The 19,539-nt window shown below is 43.4% G+C and overlaps 1 protein-coding gene and 1 long non-coding RNA gene across 3 annotated transcripts; one reads left to right on the top strand and one right to left on the bottom strand.

Annotated features, from left to right (window-relative positions):
- LOC121302560 lies at window positions 1-2,850 on the top strand. The gene is made up of 3 exons (XR_005947713.1): window positions 1-128; window positions 1,449-1,572; window positions 2,780-2,850. It is a non-coding gene; the product is annotated as an uncharacterized LOC121302560 (long non-coding RNA).
- A 13,334-nt stretch (window positions 2,851-16,184) lies between these two features.
- LOC121302561 (ras-like protein family member 11A) lies at window positions 16,185-18,899 on the bottom strand. 2 transcript variants are annotated; one of them, XM_041232560.1, is made up of 4 exons: window positions 18,491-18,895; window positions 17,861-17,917; window positions 17,638-17,714; window positions 16,185-17,332 (listed from the first exon to the last, which is right to left on the bottom strand). In XM_041232560.1, exons 1-4 carry the CDS (start codon window positions 18,609-18,611, stop codon window positions 16,877-16,879), a joined length of 711 nt encoding a protein of 236 aa, XP_041088494.1. In that variant the 5' UTR covers window positions 18,612-18,895; the 3' UTR covers window positions 16,185-16,876. The 2 variants fall into 2 exon arrangements, with proteins under 2 accessions (XP_041088494.1, XP_041088495.1); XM_041232561.1 differs by lacking the exon at window positions 17,861-17,917 and having other exon boundaries at window positions 18,491-18,899.
- Window positions 18,900-19,539: the final 640 nt, after the last annotated feature.

Genomic DNA, 19,539 nt, shown 5'->3' with positions numbered 1-19,539 from the left:
CCTGTCATAATGCAGGTGGGAGGAATACATTTGGAAAGATGCAGTTGATGCAATTTAGTGCAGCAAAGCGGACTGAAATTCAACACGCTCTCATGTGGCTGTGCCTTTAACTCAAGACCAGTGGTGAGGTAGGCACTAGATTCATCCATCAAAGTACCTTTACTGATATTTACTAGAACAAAATAAAGCAGTTACTATGAGAGTTTATAATAATAATAATAATAATAATAATAATAATAATAATAATAAGAGGAGTCATGTTTTCTCGTTTAAATGAGGGTGTGTGTGTGTGTGTGTGTGTGTAAAAACCTCTTGTGTCTGGGAAGTCCCGGCTACAATACCCCTTGTTCCTGCCAGCACAAGACGCTGGGCTCTGGAAGGGGTTCAGTGGGGTAGCAGAGATCATTGTGACGGCAGCTCCCAGTGCGGACCACAGGCACAGGGCTAATCACATTAGCATTAGAGTAAAGAGATGGGAAGTAGACGGAGCGATAAAGGCAGGGAGCAAGGCGAGACTAATCTCATTAAGGGCAAGCAAAGGGGGACGCTACTCTTACACAGCAGCTGAGAAATTCTTGAATTTCCCAGGATTGAGTTCACCTGTATGTTAACACACAAAGTTGACCTCTTGATGGTTATTAATGTGGACAATCGCGCTTGGCGTGTACCAATGGGTTTCTGGGACTCTGCTTAGTGTCGGTCTTTAAAAGGCTGAAACAGCGCATTCCTTGAGATATTCCTTTGTGCTTCAGCAAAACGGCCTTTTAAATCCTGACGTACAAGCCGTTTGGACAGGGAAAATAAGCAATGGGGTGTACACACGCATAATGCTTACTTTACTTCTCATTGTGAGAGCACCCGAGTTCAACCATAATAAAACATCAGCAGCCAGCATTAAACATGCGATATAAACCGGACCCTACTCAACGGGAAAGACCATTTTTTATATTCATTTTTCGCAATAGGCCTACTGTTTGTTAACAAGCAAGATTGTTTTTGCATAAGAACGGCCAGTCAGTTTTTTATGAAGTGTTTAGATTCCCGTCGTCCCTTAGCAACGACGAGACAATAAGCAGTCCGTTTTAATTCATCAGTTTGCCACTTAATCAAGCGATGTATTTTTTTCTTCTCCTTTGATAATTAGGCGAAGTTCCACGGTTTGTTAATGGCGTGCCATGGCTTGTTAAAGTGTGGTCTGAGTTCAGCTTGCACTGTGGACGACGTGCCGTTCAGCAATTCAATGCATTCTGTGCAATTAGCAAACACTGAACAAGCTGCTGGGTTATATTTGAATATAGAAGCACATTTGGTGTGGTGTATGTGTGTTAAAGAGAAAGTGTCTTGCAATGCCGTTGTATTTGTTTCACCTTCTTGTGGTGTTTGCAGTGTTTGAGAGCGCTGGGGTTTGACTCTCCCATTCTGAGTGAGTAAGTCTCATTTCTCTTCAGATCTCTTTACCTGGTTTTGCTCTTGCCCGGAGAATCCTAACTAAACACACTTCCTCGTGCCATTCAAACCATGTGACAGGATGACATTTCAACTCTGCTGGCCCCACCTGTATTTTTCGAGAGGGTGAGTAGGATTGCACGTGAAGCCAGGATTTTGCCGACAAACACAACATATTGGATGAACAGAACCCAGAATCCACTGCAGAAATCTAAATGGGCATAACCAGCCCCCTTACCTTCTAACGAGTATTCAGGGGGTTCTTATTACAACTAATACTGTGTTCAGAGTCGCAGTGCTTGGACTTGCTCTTCGGTGCTAGATACCTGCTATAGATAGAGGCTAGGATATAAACAAGAAATACAATTAAAAAAGCCCACAATAATTCAGTAATTACAGGCAGTGTGAAAATGTAAGGGGACAACAACAAAAAAGTATGCTATTTAATTAAACAATTACTCAAAACTCAACAAAATCTGAATTGATCATGAACAGATCCAGGGCGGATAAAAGCACTAAGCGCTGAAGGCATCACTAATTAAAGATTGCTTTCCCTGAGCTCATTGTTAATGGACGGGTCCAGCAATACACTGTTAGTTTGTTTGTAATGACATTGTTATTAATGGAATTTAAAATAAAGCAGTACCCCAGATTGCATGGTGTTTTTATAATGTGGGCTTCACTAAATTCAGACTAACAAACCCATTTGACCCTATAGGGAGAGCGTTCCAAATATCTGACAGCATATCATTGACTAAAACAGATTGCTGAAAGAGGGGGAGAGAGATAGAGGCTTCTCAGTGTTCCTAATCCTTATTGAGCACGCTCCTTATCTAATAAACGAGATGAAGACTTGTAATCTGAGGTTAGGGACTGAGCTGCAGATTGACCAGCGTTACAAATCAGTCTCACCTCCAGCCTCTCTATTGCTTTGTTAATCAGTGAGTTCTGATATCACACCGTTAGACTGTCCTGGAGAGCAGCCAGCGAGCTCTGCATTCATTCACCTGGTTACAGATTCATTCAGAGCTTCTACTACATATTAAACATGTTCTGCCCTCACAAAGAACACTCTCCGATAAGAAAGCAGGCAATAGCAGAGATGGCACCAAATGAGCTGGTTCATGCAATAGCTGTGTATTCCCATATTCACAGGGACTCCAAAATCCAAACACATTGTGCTTTACTGCAGATTGCTTCTGTATAGTTTGGGATCAGGGTGTAGATGCAGCTGAGACTACAGTGGATCTCATAGATACAGCTGGGAGGTGTCTATTTGGGCTGCTTTGAATTAAGCACACATCAACTATGCATTGTGTTCTTTTCTTTTCAGGACCCTGTAAGAGTGTCTTCTCATTCCACACTTTGAGTTCAGCTTCACTTCAGAGTCCTCCCCCCCCCCCCCCCCCCCCCAAATGAGACACTCCTGTACAACAGGAGACCAGCTCACATGTGCTTCCAACATGTGAGAATTGACTGTGTTAACTGCAGCCTGCATCTTTTATTAAATTGAAACCAGTCCAATGAAATGAATATGGCCTAGGTTACCTACATCTCTTCCTTCTGTAGCCTTTCATATACAGGGGCTGAGACTGGGAGCACATCAAAGCCCTCATCTGATAAGGACAGTGACATGAGAAGGCAATGACATGGCAATCAGATTGCCTGCCTCTTTCTCTTACCATTTGACTTCATTGATCCATCTCATTGCTCCTCTGTACTCCTCCCCTAACCCTGTAGTACACACATCTGGATATCTAACCCAACCCACGGCCTTCCATTCAGCCACTGTGGACTGGCCTCAATACAGCTGCAATGCAGAGTACTGTGTGAACACTAGTTCTAGCCTCGGCCTGTCCCTTGACTTTCAGGGTGATAATATATTTTTTCTCTGTTTGAACCGTCATGGCTCCCCCTTCTCCAGGAGCTGTCTGACTATAGGAGGTGTATTTCCAAATGGAGTCTTTAAATAACTCCTATATTTTTTAACACATCTTAATTTTAGAATTCTGTGAAACTTGAGCGTGCTCAAGAGATGTTGAATTAGATTGCTCTGTCGTTTTACCTTGTTTTGTAAAACTAGCACATGGGCAGGTCTTAAATTGCAATTTTAAAATCAAATTTGTCTCGCTGGTAATCAGCTGGTACAGCTGTCTGATACAGGATCAGCCAGCACTGTAATGAATTTGCTGTGTGCATGCTGTTTCGATTCTCAAGTTGCTGGCAGCGAATGCTAATAAAAGATAACTGTGGCTATGCTGTGGTAAAAGTGCTGAAGGAAGTGATGGATCAGTAAACGAATGCAGGAACCCCTTCAATATTAAGTTGAAGTGCACACTTCTGATAAATCACCTGTGTCTTATGCATTGATGTCTGTGCCTTTGATTTGCCATTTCCAAAAAATGAATCTGAAGCGCTGGAATTGGAAAGTGTGGTAAAGAAAACTGCAAAGGGTACAGTAACCAACGGCAACCCTTCCTAAGACCGTGAGAGGTGTGTTTTAGCACTCATTAACAGAAGACGGTGGGCAAAGACATTTAGCTTTGTATTGGGTGTCAAAACTCTGATCGATCGCTAACAGTTTTTTTTTTTTCAATAAAATCTGTTTGACTTTCAGTCATTTATTTTATCGAGTGATGGAAATGGGAAGCCACGAATTACGAAGCTGGTAAATCCATAACTAGCAAGCTAAATAATCAAATAGAGCTGCATTACATGGCATGGAAAGAACTTAACCTCCCAGTGACCTCATGCAGGACACGGCCACTGTATAGGATACACAGATACCTTGTTTCCATGAACACAGATTGACCGCCAATCCGAGCTGATCCGGGTTCTCCCGCATTCTCCCGCATTGCTCCTGAACTCCCATTGCTAGTGTACCCAAGTTCAGTTTTAAAGGGATGTTGGTGGTGCTTTCCCAGCATGCCTTGCAGCTAAGGTTGCATTCATTTGCTCACAAAACCCAAAGGATGGACACTATTGCTTTGCTTCTGATAATCCTAACAATTCTTCAGAGCTTTTTGTAACAAAAAAACCCCAATACGAGAATATTAAATGTTTACGCCCACTCATCACTTGATTGGTCAGTGCTGTGACGTACATCCACCCATCTCCCTTTGGGAAAGGGTCCAAAAAAAATCAGAGCAGCTGGGATTGGCATCCAGTGCGGGTCAGCTAAATGAACATGGAAACGCAGTTTCAGAGCAGCTGGGATTGGCATCCAGTGCGGGTCAGCTAAATGAACATGGAAACGCAGTTTCAGAGCAGCTGGGATTGGCATCCAGTGCGGGTCAGCTAAATGAACATGGAAACGCAGTTTCAGAGCAGCTGGGATTGGCATCCAGTGCGGGTCAGCTAAATGAACATGGAAACGCAGTTTCAGAGCAGCTGGGATTGGCAGTGCGGGTTCAGGCAGCAGCTGGGATTGGCATCCAGTGCGGGTCAGCTAAATGAACATGGAAACGCAGTTTCAGAGCAGCTGGGATTGGCATCCAGTGCGGGTCAGCTAAATGAACATGGAAACGCAGTTTCAGAGCAGCTGGGATTGGCATCCAGTGCGGGTCAGCTAAATGAACATGGAAACGCAGTTTCAGAGCAGCTGGGATTGGCATCCAGTGCGGGTCAGCTAAATGAACATGGAAACGCAGTTTCAGAGCAGCTGGGATTGGCATCCAGTGCGGGTCAGCTAAATGAACATGGAAACGCAGTTTCAGAGCAGCTGGGATTGGCATCCAGTGCGGGTCAGCTAAATGAACATGGAAACGCAGTTTCAGAGCAGCTGGGATTGGCATCCAGTGCGGGTCAGCTAAATGAACATGGAAACGCAGAGCAGCTTTCAGAGCAGCTGGGATTGGCATCCAGTGCGGGTCAGCTAAATGAACATGGAAACGCAGTTTCAGAGCAGCTGGGATTGGCATCCAGTGCGGGTCAGCTAAATGAACATGGAAACGCAGTTTCAGAGCAGCTGGGATTGGCATCCAGTGCGGGTCAGCTAAATGAACATGGAAACGCAGTTTCAGAGCAGCTGGGATTGGCATCCAGTAGCGGGTCAGCTAAATGAACATGGAAACGCAGTTTCAGAGCAGCTGGGATTGGCATCCAGTGCGGGTCAGCTAAATGAACATGGAAACGCAGTTTCAGAGCAGCTGGGATTGGCATCCAGTGCGGGTCAGCTAAATGAACATGGAAACGCAGTTTCAGAGCAGCTGGGATTGGCATCCAGTGCGGGTCAGCTAAATGAACATGGAAACGCAGTTTCAGAGCAGCTGGGATTGGCATCCAGTGCGGGTCAGCTAAATGAACATGGAAACGCAGTTTCAGAGCAGCTGGGATTGGCATCCAGTGCGGGTCAGCTAAATGAACATGGAAACGCAGTTTCAGAGCAGCTGGGATTGGCATCCAGTGCGGGTCAGCTAAATGAACATGGAAACGCAGTTTCAGAGCAGCTGGGATTGGCATCCAGTGCGGGTCAGCTAAATGAACATGGAAACGCAGTTTCAGAGCAGCTGGGATTGGCATCCAGTGCGGGTCAGCTAAATGAACATGGAAACGCAGTTTCAGAGCAGCTGGGATTGGCATCCAGTGCGGGTCAGCTAAATGAACATGGAAACGCAGTTTCAGAGCAGCTGGGATTGGCATCCAGTGCGGGTCAGCTAAATGAACATGGAAACGCAGTTTCAGAGCAGCTGGGATTGGCATCCAGTGCGGGTCAGCTAAATGAACATGGAAACGCAGTTTCAGAGCAGCTGGGATTGGCATCCAGTTTCAGAGCGGGTCAGCTAAATGAACATGGAAACGCAGTTTCAGGGGCAGCAGGGTTTCAACCCGGGTTGAGTGGGGCATGGAAACCAGATATATTTGATACACAGACAGGCCTGATCTCATAGCATTAAGGAGAAGACACGCACATTCACTTCACTTGGGTCAGTGGGGTTTACACCGTATAGGAACCTCCATTGCACAAGGCGTGTGAAGAGACAAGCCCCTGGCTCTCAGTCGCTCATCTAGGCTGCTGCTGAACACATATATTGACAAGCGCGATGGCCTGCTAATTTATGACTGGCTTCAGATAAACAAGAATGGCGTGTTCTCCTACCGCTTTGACCATGCGGTGCAGGGTTCGTTTTATCTGTTTATTTGTTTCTGAAGAGGCAAAATCAATTTGCCTGCCTTGATTAATTGGCGTGACTAAAGTGCTCGCCTGGCGCTGTTTTCGGGCACTGATTTGTTGTTGCGAGTCCCGGATGGATGATCTGTTTGGCAGGGTCAGGAGCTCTCCTATTAGCTGCATACAGAACAGGTGAGTGGCTTGTGGAGAGGGCCGTGTTTGCTGACACAGGGCTGAGCAAACAAGGATCTTTCCTTCAGCTCGACATCGACATCTGCCTGGTATCAGCAGCCTGCCTGAGTAATGCAAGCACAGTGTGCAGAGCAAACGAACTTTAATTTGGGCAAATATTGTGTAAAGTACTGCGCTGGGGTTGGGAAGAGCAAATGTTTGCCTGGTATTAACTTGACAATTCAGCATTATTTAGAAGCAGGAGGAACACAAACATCGATAAGGAGCGAGCTGCCAATGCAATTCTCAAGCATGTCTGCTGTCCATTACCCATTAACCTGTTTCCCTGCAACACCCAGTGATAATACCACACTGGCGCTGTACTTACTGACGAATGTCTTACATTGTGTGCACAGTGTTGTAGGGGGGACAGGTTAATCGTTACACCCTGGTGTGTTCAATAATCACAGGATGTGAGGACTGAAACAGAACATTGATCTACAAAGTGGATCGAAACAATAAGAACACATTAGATAACAGGGGGACCATTTCCAACCTGATACTACTTTTTCTTTCTTTCTGTCTTTCTTTCTTTCTTTCTGTCTGTCTTTCTGTCTTTCTTTCTTTCTTTCTTTCTTTCTTTCTTTCTTTCTGTCTTTCTTTCTGTCTGTCTTTCTTTCTTTCTTTGATTGGATCCATGAATGATCCTTTCTCTAGCTATCACTGTGTACATCATGACTGTGGGCAGTGTATCAGTTGATTGAACACGCAGTCCCACCCCGACCTCTGTAACCCTGAGTGAAATGAAGGCGGTGCTGCTGCAGCTGTAGCTGTGCAGTGATATCTGTTCAATATCTGTTAAGGCAGCACGGTCGCTCGGTTTTAATCCTCTTGTTCTGTGTCACTAATCAGTAATAACAGCTTGCCAAGGTTGCTTATATTTGTTGTTTCAGTTTAATAAACGTGTTGAACTTTAACCCATATTCACGACGTGACCTTTTCTTATACGTGGGTGTGGCAGGTTCGAATGACGTCATGTAACAGGATAGCAGCGAGGGTTCTACAGCACTGCAGGTTTTGATTGAATTTGGTAGTGGCTTATTCAAAGGGTACACAGTAAAATGCACATGTAAGGTGGTCTTTGATAGATAGAAAGAAAGAAAGAAAGAAAGAAAGAAAGAAAGAAAGAAAGAAAGAAAGAAAGGAAGAAAGAAAGAAAGAAAGAAAGAAAGAAAGAAAGAAAGAAAGAAAGAGTTTGTGGCAGAAAGCCTCCTGCTCCCTCGCTGGATGCACTGGTGTATGCTGCCCTCTAGTGACGGAACCTGGAACAACCAGATCATAGATTCGTCATTCCTGACTTGACATCGGAAATGCAGTCCTGAAGTGAACTCTATTAGATTTGCAGTCATTGAAGAATACAGTACGCAGGGAGTCTAAAATACTTTTGAAATAAACTTCGAAGAAGCTGTTGTTCATAATTTGTATTCCCATGATCCTTTGTTGTGTCACACTTGATCGGTCAGGAAGGAGAGTGTGGAGGAGAAAGCTGTCTGATTGGGTCAGTGTGTGATTGCCATGCTTTGAGCTTTTAAACTTCCTTTGCTTTCTACCGCAGTGAGCATAGCCAGAGCTTCACCAAACACACTTCATCCAAATCTTCAGAAACTTTCACAGATTTCAACAGCAATAAAAAGCAACACTGTGAGAACAAAACTTGAGTTAAAGAATTAAACTCAATTAAACATTTGTGGATTTATATACATTACTGCTTACAGGCTCTACAGTCGATCCTTGACACGAAGGAGGTATCCCAGGGTTCACTGTACCTGGGCAGGCCAGCCTTTCTTCCAGGTATTACCCATAACCCCCTGTGGATCGCAGCGCCAGGGCCTTGTCAGTCTCGCTGTTTGTCTGCGATGCGCCCTGATTCTCTGCAGTTAGTAATGGGCGGTGCCCAGGCCCCAGTATATTAGGGTGCGTTTCCAGTTCCAGTACTGGTTTTCAGTTGGCCATGCTGGTTCCACAGACTGCAATGCTGGTTGAAGAGATGGTTGTGTTGGTTTAAGAAAAAAACAAAACCATTCAGATTGACTGTAACTTTCTCAAGGCTGCACTGATCTGTATAAAGGAATGAATGAAGAGCACTGCTTTAAACATGACTGGGGTTTTGTATAGCAGCTGGCTATGCAGTGTGCAGTATGAAAGCAGTACACATGCATTTCCACCCAACCTCTCAACAGCAGTTACTACAACAAACGGTTGGATTTGTTTTTGTTTTTTTGTTTTTTTATATTAGCATAAACAATTGAAGCAAACCATTCTGAATTTTTCCACTGTGGTGTTTTTCATTTGCTTTTCCTCCAATTCGCATTGCATTTGTAATTGCAGTTTGGCAGCGGGTAAGTTTCAATGTCAAATGTATCTTTACTGTTAATGATTTCTCCTTTTTTCATTTGTTAATCGAACAAAGTGTGTGCGCCATTCATATTAATGTAAAAACCTTTTCTATGTGTTTACACAATGTATCAATCTGTAAAACAAAATATGAATTCAAGCAAACGAGTAAAAATGGGAGCGCTTGCCTGCAGTGTCGTTTCTTTTTCAGGTTTGGAGAGGTGCCTCTTAAAACCAGCAGGTGGTGCTAATATCCTATGGCAGATAAAATACTTCTCACCCTTTACTGCCTATGGAGACACGTGGAGAAGCTGCATTACAGCAAGGTTGAGTCTAGTTCCTGTAAGAGGAAATCAGGGGAGGGGCTGCTGTGATACCAGAGATTTGTGTTCTTTTAAACACCCCCAATCACCAAACTGAATATAACCAACTCCGAGACAACACTGTCTTTATCTCTGCTCCACCTGGGCTTCTCAAACCCGGTCCTGTGGGACCCCCTGTGTCTGTGGTCTCAATCACTGAACTAAACCATTAATTGAACTAATCATTTGCTTAATTAGACCTTTCTAATTGTTTTCAGCTCTTAAACAGTTGCATGATTTATTAGATGTCTATAATTTGACTCTTAAATTGTACTTATTAAAAGAGAAGCGAGCCTGCAGCCTCATTCTCACACCGACACGCACACACACTTTCTACACCAGGGGTATTGGAAGGTGTTTTACAGACAATGAGACTCACACGCTTCAGTGAAACATTGCGGCAATGCACATAGTGTTCTGGAGTTTGCAGGCATGCGTTTCTAAACAAATTATTAATGACATGGCATTTCTCCTTTTCTTTTGTGCAATTGCAAGACTGAGCCTGAGTCGAGATGGAATCAGACTGATGAGACTCTGATTCTGAAGCGTTATCTCCACATCCTGCATATCTCAGCAAGCACACCCAGAATCCCAATCTCTCTGCATTGTTTAGAGATCCAGGAATAGATGGCCTTCAGAGATACCTGTAATCTTTAACAGCAAGGAGCCCTTCAAACTCCTCTTTACACGCTGCTGTGTGTCTCCAGCTTCAAGTTATTCCTTCAAACTCCTGCTTTATGAATATGTCCCAAAATGCTGAGATGAGAGAGATAATAGCTGGGTCTTGTTTCCCAACCTGAGCTGTTCAGAATTCTTCTGCACCATATCATACACACGGACACATTCAGAGTACAAGGCCCCTGTGCTTGTGGGTCCCAGGCTTCTCGTTATAAGATGTGATCCGGAGTGACAGATTATTCCTGATACACACAAGTCATTCACAGCTCAGGATAACATTATCTGCACAGTCAGGATTCCCTGCAGTCCTTGAGATACAGGACCAGCAGCCAGATCTGTAAGAGCTACCATCACCCATGCCCCAGAGAGGCACCCTGATCCAGGCAGGTTGTTGGTTGTTAGGTAGATAGCAGAGTGCTGTAATGCAGTATGTAACTGTTTTCCTCACCTGCCTCAGTGTCACCAGCTGCCATCGCTGCCATACCCGTGGTATGAGTGTGCAGAGCAGCCTGTGGCTCCCTGGATTGGTGATCCCCTCCTCCGTTAAGATTCCAGTGCTGACCCCTGGTATGAGTGTGCAGAGCAGCCTGTGGCTCCCTGGATTGGTGATCACCTCCTCCGTTAAGATCCCAGTGCTGACCCCTGGTATGAGTGTGCAGAGCAGCCTGTGGCTCCCTGGATTGGTGATCACCTCCTCCGTTAAGATCCCAGTGCTGACCCCTGGTATGAGTGTGCAGAGCAGCCTGTGGCTCCCTGGATTGGTGATCACCTCCTCCGTTAAGATCCCAGTGCTGACCCCTGGTATGAGTGTGCAGAGCAGCCTGTGGCTCCCTGGATTGGTGATCAACTCCTCCGTTAAGATCCCAGTGCTGATTGGTGATCCCCTGGTATGAGTGTGCAGAGCAGCCTGTGGCTCCCTGGATTGGTGATCACCTCCTCCGTTAAGATCCCAGTGCTGACCCCTGGTATGAGTGTGGCTCCCTGGATTGGTGATCACCTCCTCCGTTAAGATCCCAGTGCTGACCCCTGGTATGAGTGTGCAGAGCAGCCTGTGGCTCCCTGGATTGGTGATCCCCTCCTCCGTTAAGATCCCAGTGCTGACCCCTGGTATGAGTGTGCACAGCAGCCTGTGGCTCCCTGGATTGGTGATCCCCTCCTCCGTTAAGATCCCAGTGCTGACCCCTGGTATGAGTGTGCAGAGCAGCCTGTGGCTCCCTGGATTAGTGATTCTGTTTTCTATCTGAATGGGATGCTGAAATCTTTTTGTTTTTATGTTGCCATAGCCTTCTGTATTGGCCAGCAATTACATCTGGCAGTTTTTGATTATGGTGTGAGTATTTGCAACACTTGGTAACTTATTTTAATGATGTTCCACACTTAAGAAAATAAATACAAATCCCATTTGTGTGCGTAACTGTTTAAACAAGCGAAGCCCCGCTCCCCACATTGTGCGTGGGAGGGATGCCTAATCACAAGAGACAGGTGTTTATATTCACAGCATTGTCATACAAATAGAAAGGGAATACTGCCTGCCTAGGAATACTAAACGCTGGCTTGAAAGGGGGCTATTCTAATGAAGTCAGTGAGGTCTTCATTAACTCAGTAGCATTGTATAAAAACATCTCTATGAAGCCCTTCTTAGTGTGTGTGCTAAAAATAAATATTACCTCTGTATTGAATCATCCCCATGTCTTGCATTGTGCAAGCAGAAATCTTTCAGCACTCTTAGGCCTCTTGAAAAGAACTAGCGTAAGCTAACGCTATCAGATTCTGTAAAAGAACAGGCACGGCCAGGCATGCAACAAACGAAGCACTGATTGCCTGGTGCCTAAAGCTGTCTAGTGTGGCACAAACACATGAAAAATAGTTTGCATCTCTATATGACGAGGGCAGATACACATGCCTTTGTATAGCAAACCAGAACGCTGCTTGAAGTTCGTATTGGGTTTGATGCTGAGCGCTACTATGTGCTGCTGTGCTGTTGATGTGACGGTCACTGGATTATTAATAGCAGGTTTGCGCACCTCTTAACTGGTTCCCTTTCCACGTGGAAAACAGTGTAGCCGGACCCACAGGGACCCTGCCGGCTTGTGCTTGATTAGTGGTTTCTTCCTGGTTGTTACGTTGTATCGTCGGGCTCATCACACACACAGCCTTGTGACTCGAGCCCGTTCACATTTGAGATCCACAATTATTCTGAAGCCGTTGCTAGACTTTATTTATTTTTATTTTTTTACCAGTAAAGTAGGTCCATATACTGTAGAACAGGAGTAGAAAAACTCCGGTCCATTGCAGGTTTGAAAGGTAGAATGAATTGATAAAGTTATTAGGACCCGGTCAATGGTTTAATTAGTTCATTTTAATAGCTAAGGATGTGGTTGGAACAAAGACTTGGACTGGAATTACTGAAACTGTAGTGTGTTACTACTGTATATTCCAGTATATTTTACATTTTGAGATTAAAAGCGTGTTGTTTAATCATAAACCACATACAGCTACATTTCACGTTTGTCAAATCTCACTGCTCCCGGTAACTCTTGCATCAAGCAGACAACTGTCAGCAAGGAAGGAGAGCTCGGAGTCATTACAATCAATAACGGGAAGCTCTCCACATAGCCTGAGATATACAGGCCCCGAAACCATGGCAACAGGCTGCAGTCAACATGTACAGTGCATCTATCTCGAAAACATACATACATATGCAGTAGCTCCCATACCTATATGAATGTATTTGTTTAGTAAGTTAAAAGTGAAGCATTAATCTTGTGAGGACAACAACTCACAATAAATACAATAAACGCAGGTGTTAAAGGGTAGCTTTAGAGGAGGGGGGGTGTTAAATATTTCTTTTTGTTGTTTAGATTCAATTTGTATCATTTTGTGCTTCAGTCATCACACCTTGGGAGCTTTTTAAAACACACCAGTTTGCCCACTTGGGGCCTGAGTATCGCTTTTAGAAAGGTGTCTCCTCTCTAAGTGCAGCTGGTACACCAGAGGGTAGCATTCAACCTGTCCCCCTGCAAGATCCGGAGTCACTATGATGCAACACTCCACAGCAACGCAGCAGAATTCCTTGCTTAGGTTCAGCAGGTGAAAAGAGGCTTGGACATTTCCTATAGGGTAGCAAAAACAAGGAAAAACAAATTAAATTAAAAATGAAAAAATCTATATATATTTAGTGTTCTGGTAATTCAGATACTCGGGTGAATGCATCCTTTTCTCACCTTGCACAGGAATGTTCATTCTTTGAGAGACAGACAGAAGGGATCAGTGCACCCACCCCCAGTGCTTATATAAGAAAGCAAGTTGCCACCACAATAGTGTATGAGTGATTCATCAAGAAAGACATGCAATGAAAAGAAGAACATCATAACAATGGTCTGTTCTTCAGAGATATTTCATTCTAGTGAGTTTGTCATGAGAGCTGACAGCCCTTGTCCAAGCTGCAGTGTGACAGGCTGTTCATTGGGGGTTGGGAGTCAGCGTTGAGAGTGGCAGGGGTGTCTGTGACGCGCGCTCCCACTCGCTGAAGGCTTGAAACCACAGGCTTGTCAGACACACGGAGCGGGTGTGTTCTTCAGATCAGTTCTAAAAGAGAATGATGACAATTAGACTTTTTTTTAGGTTTCGTTTAGCATTGGCTAGTAACACCCACACAGAAACAAAGCCACACATATATATTTGGATGTCCTATTATGAGACAATAATGGAAAGCGATTATGGCAATAGCACAGCACTCTGTTTTGAGTTGGTGCTAAAAGCAGTTTTGCTTATATAAAAACATGCCTGAGGAATAATGCTGATCTCTTGAAGCAGGGTTGGAGCCTTTCGTTGTTTAAAATGCAGCCTGGAATGTGTGCCTGTGACTGTTTATACAGCAGAGCTGACACGTGGGAAAGCACTGGCACTGGCTGTGCACTGCTGGCAGGGAGGTCAGGGCAGAGCGCTGATTGATCAGGGCAAAGCCTCCTTCCTGTCATCTGAGAATCGCTGACTGCTGCAGACGCGGGTTCTTTTGAACTATACTGCAGCAATGCTTTATGAAACAGCAATGGGTTATATTACTCGTTTACCCCCCTAGCTCGCTAGTCTTTACAATGCGTGTTGCTTGTCCCTGCTTCCACTGTGCTGGTTGCACTGTGCTGTGCTGGAATGGGTGCAATTTACATAAAGATGGCGGAATAACCATTCACTATTTAAATGAGAAACCTCTATGTTAACGAAGCAAATGACAGTTTTCGCGTCGTTTCAGGATTTCAGTCAATGGACAGGTGGGGTTGAATGGTAGAAAAACAAAACAGGCGTGTGTTTCAGGAAATAGGGCGAAAGAAGAGAAGATACCTTTAATAGAACACAATAATAAAGCAAGAACATGGGCACAAAGAGATCAAGAAAAGGGGTGACGTCAGAGAGTGTCTGAACCCGGCTGCACTTTATGGAAATGAATAACACTTGAATAGGATATAATATAAACAAGCGGTGCTAAAGAATGACAAAGCTGTGAGTAATGCTGGCAATGCAGGTTCTAAATCCCTTTAATCTCGTCACATAAATACAATATCGTGGCTTTATGTCCAGGCGCTTGCTCTTCTGTAACCCAAAGAGGCGCTTCCCGATACACCTGTGCGGTAGAGCTTCGGCGCCATGTACGTTTCCATACGGGCATTTATTTTAGCACGGAGCCTGTTTGAAATAACCCCCCCCCCCCCCCCCCCCCCTCCTCCTCCTCCTCCTCCTCCTCCTCCTCCTTAGCACTCTTTCAAACAGGCGGGACCATTTCAGACGGACAGTACTCTCACTGGACCTGATTAACAAAAGTAACTCCGGGTGTTGGCCTCATTGCACTGCCTTCCAATGTATTTGACATATAACGCACTAAATGGCTTAGCACCAGAGTACCCAAGAGAGATTCTGCCCTCATATACACTGCTGTGCTCTTTGAGGTCGGCTAACGCTGGACGATTGTGCCTCCCAATGGTGAAATTGAAAAGGAGATGAGAAAGTGTGTTTTCTTTTAATGCTCCCAAGCGCTTTGAGATACCATGGTATGAAAGGCGCTATATACATGAAGTAAATAAATAAATACATGAAGTAAATAAATAAATACATACATAAATAAATAAATAAATCCGACCACCTCAACCCTTTTGATTTTTGATTTATGTAAATTAGGTACCCACTTAATTTGCATAACATCTCTCATACTGTTGTCATCCTTCTTGACCATTTTAGATTTTTGATCGGAACACGAAAAACAGTCGGAAAGTTAAAACACCGCCACAAAAGCGCTGCTCGACAGTCGGAAATAAAAAGGTGCCCTTAATCCTGCCTTGATATGAGTTCTGTAATGAACCCTTGATGGTTCTATTTAGAACACTTTGGGTTCAATGTAAGGAACCATATGGGGTTCTTTCAAAAGAACCCTCTAAAATGGTTCTATATATACCCTTTTAGGGTTCTATATATGAAGCACGCCAAAGAACTTAAAGGTTCTATATAGAACTATTTCTTCTTAGTGGTTCACTATACCCATTTCAATGTGTTTAGCGAAAGGATTTCTTTTAAATGATGCATTTTTTAACTCAAATGATGGTCTAGTCATCTGTATTATTATTCCTGTTTAAATGTCATTTGAAAAGCTTTCGTTTGAATGAGTTAATGAGGCAAAAAGCAAAGGGGCTGTCAGATCCTCTTAATCAGTAATTACCACACAGTGAGTGAGTTTGATCGGGGGAGGAGCGCATCTCTCGGGTTTACTTTGTTCCAGGGTCACACACTGACTCACTGGAAGATGGATCTTTTTTTTATATTTAAAAAACCATTTATAAGCGAAGTCATCCTCAAAAAGAAAAAAGAAATAAACAAACACGTTTATTAAAGATAATAACTCTCAAATTTCTTGAGAAAGGTGTTTTTTTTTTTAATATAAAACCAGTTTTACATTCAAGCATGATATACATTTTACTGCAAAAAATAGTTGATATAATAAAAAAACAGCATATTAAAACATATGCATAATGCGATCTACAGTAATTAACAAAAACGTTGTCTGTTTCCAGTATTCAGGTTTTTCCTGCTTACTGTGTTGAATTGTCCTTACTAATGAAAACAAATGAATTAACTAGTCCTCGCCAATAGCTCCGATAAATCTAATGGAAACATTAAAGAGAGGGTAGCTTCAACCTACTTACATTATTATTATGATTATGATTATTTTACTGCAGTATATAAATATAGTTAGAATGGGTAAAGCTGTTGTTGACTGGTGTGTTGTATAGTACTGCGTTGCTCTGGTGTTTTAGCAGACTCTATAGGTTGTTCTATAGTACTCACTAGACCAGGCAGTGTGTTTGTTCTCCTAAGTTCTGTATGGTGTTTGCCATCATCGCGATCCAGAGCCGCTCAGAACTACGGCAACCTCATCAATATGCGAGAGGCCAGTGCAATTATTCAAATAAAACAAGAAGCGCTCAATACGCACGCATTGCAATGTAGCCACACCCCACTACCGTCACCTCTCAATACACAATGCCTTCGCGTTATTATTATTAAATGTTTGCTAATTTCTTACAGATGTTATAATAATAATAATAATAATAATAATAATAATAATAATAATAATAATAATAAATCAGAATTAAACATGTTGCTCTCACGAAGTAGAAGTAGCCGAGTTTTGTTTTTGCTGTTTGTTTTTTTTTTTTATTATTATTATTTATTTCGCTTTGGAGGAGAGCGCCTGTTTAAAGCGCCGTTTGAGGTCTTGCATGTTGGGTGATTTTGGCCGGGGGATGAGGGAGGCTCTTCGCTTCTCGCCGTTGATGTATTGCGAGTGTAGCTTGCTGACCTCTTTGCAGAGATGCTGAAACACATCGCTGACGTCCTCATAGTTCTCGCTGGTGGAGATTTCCAGGAACACTGCGCCCAGCTCGTTGGCCAGCTGGATCCCTTCGCTCGTCTGGACCTGCCTGGCGTGGAGAAGGTCGCTCTTGTTGCCGACGATGAACACTGGCGGCTTGGTATCCGGGTGCGCTTTGCGAATGTGCTGGTGCAGCGAATGGATGGCTTTGTGGCTGCAGTACTCTGTGATAGAATAGACCAGGATGAACCCGTCTGCCCAGTGGATACACCGGGAGGCGAGGTCTGGGAGTCGAACCCCTTCCCCGTTAACCTGAGGAAAAAGTGTTACAAACCGTCTTACACAGGTAGGCAGGGTCACGGTGTTTCCCATCGTACACAGAGACACTCAGGTGTGAGTTTGGATACAGCATAGCGCGATCACAGATACCATTCTTTAAAGAGTTTCGCATTGTCTGCACCGTTTATATTTCAAACATTTATCTATGCGTAAAATGTAAACCTAGCCCACAACCGTGTAATCCTGAATTATAGTTTACATTACACAAGCGTCTGCCAACTTCTGCATTAATACATCAGGACTCAGCATAGGAAATCTCCTAAATAAAAGATACTTACTTGGATGCAAGGCGTGTCTTGTATTTGAATTGAAAGCTGATCTCCTTCAAGCTGAACGAGTCTTGAATACAGGTTACCTGTAATAATAATAATAATAATAATAATAATAATAATAATAATAATAACATAGACGAGTTAGGGTGGGATGATATATGGGACACTCTTGTTCTACCACCATGCATCTACGATAACCCACATCATGTGTAAAGTGATTAATACACACCTGTGTTAGACTCGTAATCCCCGATAAACCTCTTGGTAAGGAATCGCACAATCATAGCTGAGAAGAAGCACAGATGACAATGAATGTTGTGGACTGAGTTGGGTTTGATTTGACGTAATACTGTACGTAATTACAGATTTCTCTGTAATACTATGAAATAGACAGCACTGTTGTGAATGTACTGGCGTCAAACTGCATCTGAGAAAACCCTTTTAACAATGATCACCCATCTATCTAGCTAGCTTGTTATCGGCACCTATAGCACTGCCTTGACCTAATTGATAATCGTCATTGAATTAAACCAGTGGGCGGCAAGTTAGAGTTAAACAGACACCAGGCAACACTATGAATCCATATCCGCAGGTCTAGTGATGTAAAGTGAAGTTAGTTCAGTGCGTTATTGACACTTGATTACTGTTGTTTTAGTGTAATGGATTTGATGCTACATTCTTATTGACAGCCTGGGTGCAAACGGCCCCCATATAGTTCACACTTTATTCCTATCTGCATGCATTTGAGTTCAGAAAACCTTAAAATGCTGCACATTACCGTCCATTATTTCCATATAATAATAATAATAATAATAATAATAATAATAATAATAATAATAATAATAATAATAAGGCTTACCTGTTTTTCCTACTCCCCCAGAGCCCAGCACTGCGATTTTGATATCCCGGTTGATAATATAGTCCGGCGATTCTGGAATGGGCGCAAGTAAGAAATTGTTTGACATGTTCGTTAGAGGCATCGGTCTGTGCCACGGTGCAAGAGTATGATCTTAATGTGAATGAAAACCGCTCTCTCTGTAGATAGATATATACATGTACAGTATGAATCCAACACTGTGTACATGCAAACGGAATTCCAGTTGTATAGTTTGCTTTATCGGGAATGTCCGAAGTATAGGAGATTCGCGCCTGTCCGATGTTGTAGTGTTTTTTTCTCTGTAGATAAAGCGCTTTTCACTTTCACTCGCTCATCCAGTCCACAGCCCCTGTGGTCTGGCTTCAGCGTACCCGGGATTTATCCTTTCAGCAGTGTCGGGTGGCAGCCCGCGATCCACCTATTTCTATTCTGGTAGCCAATGAACAGGAGTTGACCTTAGAATTGCGTAAAAGCCTTTTACGCCGAGACGTTACGCCCCACTTATCGCTCGGAGGAAATGCAGCGAGATGCACAGAGGGGTTCCAGTAACTGCGCTTTGGAATGCGCTTTCCCTCGTAATCCAATAGCAGACCCATTCTGGGGCTTAAGTATTTTAAGAATGTGATCCTTTGTGGACCTGCATGATGGTATTATCATGGCATTTCACTTGAGGGTCGTCTGATAACAAAATAAACGTTAAGGCGAATTAAATACTAATTACCGCATCCAAAAATAATGTGCATTTGCATTCTGCTGTGGGTGTTTGTCACTGGTTTGGTGTTGTTTTCTTTCCAAATTGAGCTCTGGTGATGTTGTAGTATGTATATATATATATATATATATATAGAGAGAGAGAGAGAGAGAGAGAGAGAGAGAGAGAGAGAGAGAGAGAGAGAGAGAGAGAGAGAGAGAGAGATTTTAAAATGTCTAATCAGTTTTAAACTCATTTCAGTGCTCTGACCAGTGTCCATTATAATGATCTCTCTGTTTTAGATATATTACAGGATGGGAAGACCATGTATTGCAGTTTG

This window comes from Polyodon spathula, chromosome 30, assembly GCF_017654505.1.
Source record: "Polyodon spathula isolate WHYD16114869_AA chromosome 30, ASM1765450v1, whole genome shotgun sequence".
NCBI classification, from domain to species: Eukaryota; Metazoa; Chordata; class Actinopteri; order Acipenseriformes; family Polyodontidae; genus Polyodon; species Polyodon spathula.
The sequence above is the reverse complement of the archived record's forward strand: the minus strand, read 5'-3'. Positions and strand labels throughout refer to the sequence as shown.

What these genes read in the sequence shown, in the direction of transcription:
- LOC121302561 (XM_041232560.1), bottom strand. Translation starts at nt 18,611, where the DNA reads ATGCCTCTAACGAACATGTCAAACAATTTCTTACTTGCGCCCATTCCA. An exon ending in GGATTACGAGTCTAACACAG is followed by an intron (nt 17,715 to 17,860) that starts GTGTGTATTAAT and finishes TTATTATTACAG; the next exon opens with GTAACCTGTATTCAAGACTC. An exon ending in AAGACACGCCTTGCATCCAA is followed by an intron (nt 17,333 to 17,637) that starts GTAAGTATCTTT and finishes CTTTTTCCTCAG; the next exon opens with GTTAACGGGGAAGGGGTTCG.